The sequence below is a fragment of the Rhinolophus hipposideros genome, assembly GCF_964194185.1.
Source record: "Rhinolophus hipposideros genome assembly, chromosome: 9".
In the NCBI taxonomy this organism is placed as follows: Eukaryota; Metazoa; Chordata; class Mammalia; order Chiroptera; family Rhinolophidae; genus Rhinolophus; species Rhinolophus hipposideros.
Genome location: NC_138055.1, coordinates 6,612,295 through 6,618,294, shown reverse-complemented (window position 1 = coordinate 6,618,294; position 6,000 = coordinate 6,612,295). Strand labels below are relative to the sequence as shown.

The following is a 6,000-nucleotide window of genomic DNA, read 5'->3' as shown; positions in this document are numbered from 1 at the left end:
TGCATGCCCTCTGAGTCTGCCCTAGTCCAAGCCACAATAATCTTTTTCCTGGATCTTTTTATGAGAGTCTTCCAACTTGGTTTCCCTGCTGCCTCTCTTAACCCACCTCCACTCCCTTCTCCACACATCAGCCAGAGAGTGATCTACGAAAAACATAATCGAATTAATTCACTCCCCTGCTTAAAACCTTCAAAGGTTTCCTATAATATTCTCCTACCAACTGGAGCTGTTTACTTCCTCCCTAAATTCTGTATCTGCCTGGAATGCCCTTTCCCTCTTTTCCTAACTGGCTCATTCCCATCCTGTAAGTCAAGGATGTTTGTTTCTTATGTAGGGGGGGGTTGGAGAATCTTCTGGAAAGATCCCCTACCCAGGCGCTCCCTTTCCTATTTCTCCAGCCCAGCACCCTGCTAAGTTCCTTCTCAGTTGGAACTAGCTGTTTGTTTTCACTGTCTTCCTGTAGGAGGAAGTAAAGTCCATAAGGACAGAAATAGCCACCTGTGTCTTCTTAGAGTCCAGCATGGTACCTGACGCACAGTAAGCACTAAATAAATATTTGATGAATAAGATGATTTGCCATGAGCAGATTCTCTGCCTGTGAGATCCATGGTTGTGCTTTTATAAAAATTTAAAGATTAAACAACCCATAAAAGTATTTCTTCTGGGCTGGTTTACTTTTCCAGTTGCTGCCATTCTATGTCTAATAGGATGACAATAGCTGCCATTCACTGTGCCCAGTATGTGGCAGGCACTGCACATTTATTATTTCTAATTCTCACAACAACCCAATGATGTGGTCCTATTATTCCCATTTTACAGATTAAAACCTAGATTCCTTCTGTTTATCACCTTTGATGTTCAATCTTCAATCATTCATTGCACTTTGAAATCATGGAATTTTTCAATTTCAATGAGGTTAACGTAATCCCGTTTACTTGATGAGGACCCTGAGGGGCAGAGGAGGAAAGCCTAGGTCTCCAGCTGGAGGAACTAGGCCTGGACCCCTGTTAGTAGTAAAACAAAACAGTTCACAAGGGTCAGAATAGGAAGCTACCCAATCTAGTGCTTTGCCTTGGAGAAGCAGCCTATTGTCAGATGGAGAAAGACAAATACCGTATGATGTGGCTTACATGTGGAATCTAAAAAATAAAAACAAAACAAAAAGAGATTCAGATACAGAGAACAAACTGATGGCTGTCAGAGGGGAGTGCAGTCGCAGGGAGGACAAAAAAGGTGAAGGGGATTGAGAGGTACAAACTTCTGGTTACAAAATAAATGTCACGGGGATGTAATATACATCATAGGGAATACAGTCAATTATAACTTTGTGTGGTGTCAGATGAGTACTAGAGTTAACTTGGTGATCACTTCGTAAGGTATATAAATGTCAAATCGCTTTGTTGTACACCTGAAACTAATACATTGTCAATTATACTTTAATTTTTTATTAAAAGCTGCCTGTTGTAATCTGTGAAGTCTTATTATCTAGTTCTTTAGTCATTAAGCACCTAGTGTATGTGAGGCTCTGTCCTTGACTCTGGAAATACAATAGAGAACAAGACAGGCTGTCCCTGCCCTCATGGGATTTACATTCCAGTGGTGGGAGATAGACAATAAACAAGTAAACAAATGAACAAGATAATTTCAGACAGAAACAAGTGTTACCAAGGACTGTAAAATGGGTAAAGGGATACAGAGTGAGGGGAGGGAACAGCTGTTTTAAATAAAGTCCCTGAGGAGGTGACTTTGATCTGAAATCTGAACAATGAAGAGCCTTCTAAGAGAAGAGCCATGCCCAGAGGCCAACTCAAGCTTGGCAATCAAGAATGGGAAGGAGACATGAGGAGACGTGAGTGAATGGGTAAAGGGAAAACGTGGAGAGGGTGCTACAAGAGGAAGTTGGAGAGAAAGCTGGGGCCAGGTCATTCAAGGTCTGGTGGAGTAATTGGATTTTATTCAAAGTGCAAGGGGGAGTTATTAGGGGTTTTAAGCAAGAGAATGAACATGATCCAGTTTATGACCTTAAAAGGTCACCTGTGTGCATTAAAGAAGGTGAAGGTTCAGACAAGGAGACCAGCTGGAGGAGGTCTGTTGCTGGTGGCTTGTATTAGAGTGGTAGTGGAGGAAGGATGAGGATATATTCCAGAGGTAGAAGCGACAGTACTTGTTGATAGCATGGATATGGGGCTGAAGGTAGAAAAGGTTGAAGGAAAAAAATCAAGGAAGACTTTCATATCTGTGTGATGGACCTCAAATTTAGAAATATATTTAACATATATTCAGCCTCCACTTATTACATTTAGATTTTCAATTAATCAGAGCACAGCATAGCATAGGGAAAGAACTTGGATTAAATCTTAAATTTCAATCCTATGTGATCTTGGAAAGAGTCTAAACCCCAAGAGCCAGTTTCCTTATCTTTCAAAGGTTTAAGAACATGCCTGGATTTGAGATGTTTGTAAAGCTCCATGACAGCACCTAGAACTCTAAGTGTGTACGGAGGTTGTGGAAAATCCCGAGGAATGAGACAGAGAGCCTCATATTCAAAGCTTTACTTGAGAGATGGTGATGTAGAGACAGTGTTGCAGGATTTTGAACATGCGGGACATTTATAGCACTGGGCGTAAGAGTATTCCAGTTTCTGCCTGAATTGGAAATGAGTCTGCTAGGCATCCCGCCCAAGAGCACTTTAAATTTCTAATCAGGAAGAATGCGAGGTTATTCCTGAGCCTGGAACAGTCTCAGGACCAGGGATAGGCAAGGGATAATGGAGCCAAGACTAGGGACAATTGTCCCACCTGACTATTGCAGGTGCTCAGAATTCCTTAATGAAGAATGGGGTCTGGGGGAAGGGAAGAGCCTGGCGAAAAGAAATGAAAACCTCACGCAGGACGCGCACTCAGCGATGTTCACGTCGCCATAGCAACGCCCCTCCACACTCACCCACCGGGGAACTACAAGTCCCACAAGTGACCATGGCTTCCCCGCCCTCGGGGGAGAAGGGGCGCGGCGAGCGCGGCACTGGCTTTTCCTCTTTCCTGCAGCGTGATTGGTCCGCGTCTCTGGGAGGCGGCCAATGAGTGCACTTCGGGAAGGCGACGAGGCCAATATGGCTTCCTGCACCTGGTGACGGTTGAAGAAACTCTGTTAGGTCTCATGGAGAAACCTCGGGGCGTTGAGGTGAGAGGGAGAGGACTTATCGTGTCTGGGAAAGGGAGCCCCGAGAGCTTCTCCCGGGAGACCCTTCTTTAGGCCTTTTAGCGACGCCTTGCGGGTGGAGGGGGGAAGGATGGATAAACTGAGGCTGAGCCGGGCCAGAAGCGATCGGCGTGCCTCTCGCTCGGATACTGCTGGGGCCGGCGTCGGGCGAGTAGTTCAGGGAGAAACAGCCCCCTGGTTTGGGAAAGGGGCACTGAGTTCAGGATGTGAGCGCGCCTGCATCTTCTGCGTCTTCCCTGTCTCGTGGTCGGGTTCTTTAGGGATCATGAGGCCTCTCATATCCTGGTGGGACGTGAAGGGAGAGTCAAGTTCAGTGAACACTCCGTGTCTGGAGGAGGGTTCACGTGCATTATCTCCCAGTTTACTCACGACGATCCTGTGGCATCGTTTCGTTGTTATGGTTAATATAGCTGAGGCTTAGAGAGATGGTGCGACTCTCCAACACCGCGGAAAAGTACAGGAGGTGGGCACTAAGTCCGTCAGGCGCCAAAACGTTGCCTGTTATGCTTGTCCCACTCTACTGCCACCTGGAACTCACTCGCCCTTTAATCATTTGGCCCTGGTCACCTTGTATTTGAATTCGGTTTCCTTTCTAGCGTATTTGCATGTGCAGTTGTACATATAAAATGGAATAGCTCAAAAATTCTATAATACAAGAGTGAAGGAGAATAATCATAATAAAGTAGAGAATAACAGCTCACACTTTTAGAGCTGTCAGTAACTGCTGGAAAAAGATCTAGGCTTTATATGTCTCAGTCTTCATAACAGTCTTCTAAAGAAGGCTTGCTGTTATCTTTGTTGTACTGATGAAGAAACTGAGAGCAGCAAGGTTAATTATCTTGTACAAAAATCACACAGATAATAAGTAGCAGAGCCAGGATTCGAACCCAGGCGAGTCTGGTTTGAAATTCCATGCTTTTAACCAGTAATAAATGCCAACGTTTACTGAACACTTATGATATGCAAGTCACTGTTCTGAGTGCCCTGCTTCTCCCCCAAAGCCAATGAAATAGGTGGTATTATCCTCATTTACAGATGGGGAAATTGAGACACTGAAAGACTGACTTGCTGCAGATCACACAATCACACAGCTAGTAAAAAGGAGAGATGGTATTTGAGCCCTGGTCTTGAGCCCAAACCCTTCACACTTTTTCTACTACATGCCAGGTAGTTTCATATGCAACATCTCATTTACATTGTACATCCTGTGAGCCAGATAATTTTCTTATAGATGAGAAAATTGAGGCCCAGAGAGGTTAAATGACTGGCCCAAGGACCCACAGCTAGTTAGGATCAGAGCTTAGTCCAAAGCTATTGAAGTATATATGCTATAACTACTGTGTCTTCTGCTTCCCAAATCCTCCTTAGGGCAGTCTGGGTCCCAAATTAACTTTTCTCTGACTTAACTTGTTTTTGAGTTGAGGTTATTTTGGTGTACATATGCTGAAGGGGGAACAATAAGTTTCTAATACAGGCATACATTAGGGATATTGCGGGTTCAGTTCTAGACCACTGAAATAAAGCGAGTCATAATCTTTTTGCTGGTGGAGAGTCTTGCCTTCAATTTGTAAAAAACCCAACATCTGTGAAGTACAATAAAGCAAAGTATAATAAAACAAGGTATGTCTGTACAGTTGTCCCGTACAGGTATCTGCAGGGGATTAGTTGAAGGACACCTCTGGAACCAAAATCTGAATGCTCAAGTCCTTTGTATAAAATGATGTAGTATTTGCATATATATGCACATCCTCCCATATACTTGAAATCATCTCTAGATTACTTATAATACCTAATACTATGTAAATAGTCATTTTACCGTATTGTTCAAGGAATAATGAAAAGAAAATAAAGTCTGTACACATTCAGTACAGACACAACTGTCATAGGCCTAAGTACATAGCACACACATCACCAACAATGTAACTTTTTTCCCAAATATTTGGAATCCATGGATACGAAGGCCAGCTGTATACATCTTTCCCAGGAAGTCTTCATGAGGCACCTTACTTAGGATATTTTCATATCACTGTATTGTATTTGAATCATGTTAAAATGCCATCACTTATAAATCCACAGAAGGAGCTTGGTTAATTCCTAATACATGTTTTTTTTCTGTGTTGTTAAGCTATTTCTTTTAATTGTGGTTGAGAACTGTATGAACAAGAGGAACGATCCTGGTGTTTGCAAAGGGTAGTTGATTCTGCCTGCCATTTTACCCAAGAGTGTTGACTGGACCAAGAACTGGAAAGGGAGCTGAGAGCAGATTGGCAGCCGCCCTCCCCCTACACTAAGCCAAACATGATTCCTCCCCCCTAATTTGTGTCATCCTTTCATAGGAGACTCCTTCAGAAGCAATGGAGGAAGAAGAGGAAGATGACGACTTGGAGCTCTTTGGTGGCTATGACAGTTTCCGGAGTTATAACAGCAGTGCGGGCAGTGAAAGCAGCTCCTACCTAGAGGAGTCAAGTGAAGCAGAAAATGAGGAGAGAGAAGCAGGGGAGCTGCCCACCTCCCCCCTGCATTTGCTCAGCCCTGGGACTCCCCGCTCCTTGGATGGCAGTGGTTCTGAGCCAGGTGCCTTCAGAGTGTCCCTGAAGATGGGGAGGTTTCTGGAGGCTGTGGAGGGAGAGGGGACATAGGCTATGTGAGCGGAGGCATCCAGGTGGAAAGGGCTGTTTGATCTGACGTCTAAGGGATCAGATGTCTAAGGACCTGTGAGAGAGACAGAAGCACCCCAAGTATCCCCAAGGGGCATTTCCTCTGCTGCAGTCTGATTTCATT

General features: G+C 44.2%; 1 protein-coding gene across 4 annotated transcripts in view; it reads left to right on the top strand.

The window, feature by feature from the left end:
- Positions 1–3,084: 3,084 nt before the first annotated feature.
- The window catches only part of L3MBTL2 (L3MBTL histone methyl-lysine binding protein 2), a 19,848-nt gene continuing 16,932 nt past the window's right edge, over positions 3,085–6,000 (top strand). For 2 of the 4 annotated variants that reach the window (XM_081059181.1, XM_081059183.1), the window contains exons 1-2: positions 3,089–3,180; positions 5,556–5,793. In XM_081059181.1, coding sequence (XP_080915307.1) covers positions 3,157–3,180; positions 5,556–5,793 — 262 coding nt within the window. In that variant the 5' untranslated portion in view covers positions 3,089–3,156. Of the gene's footprint in view, positions 3,181–5,555; positions 5,794–6,000 lie in introns of all 4 variants that reach the window. The other 2 variants (XM_081059182.1, XR_013993982.1) reach the window with 2 other exon arrangements.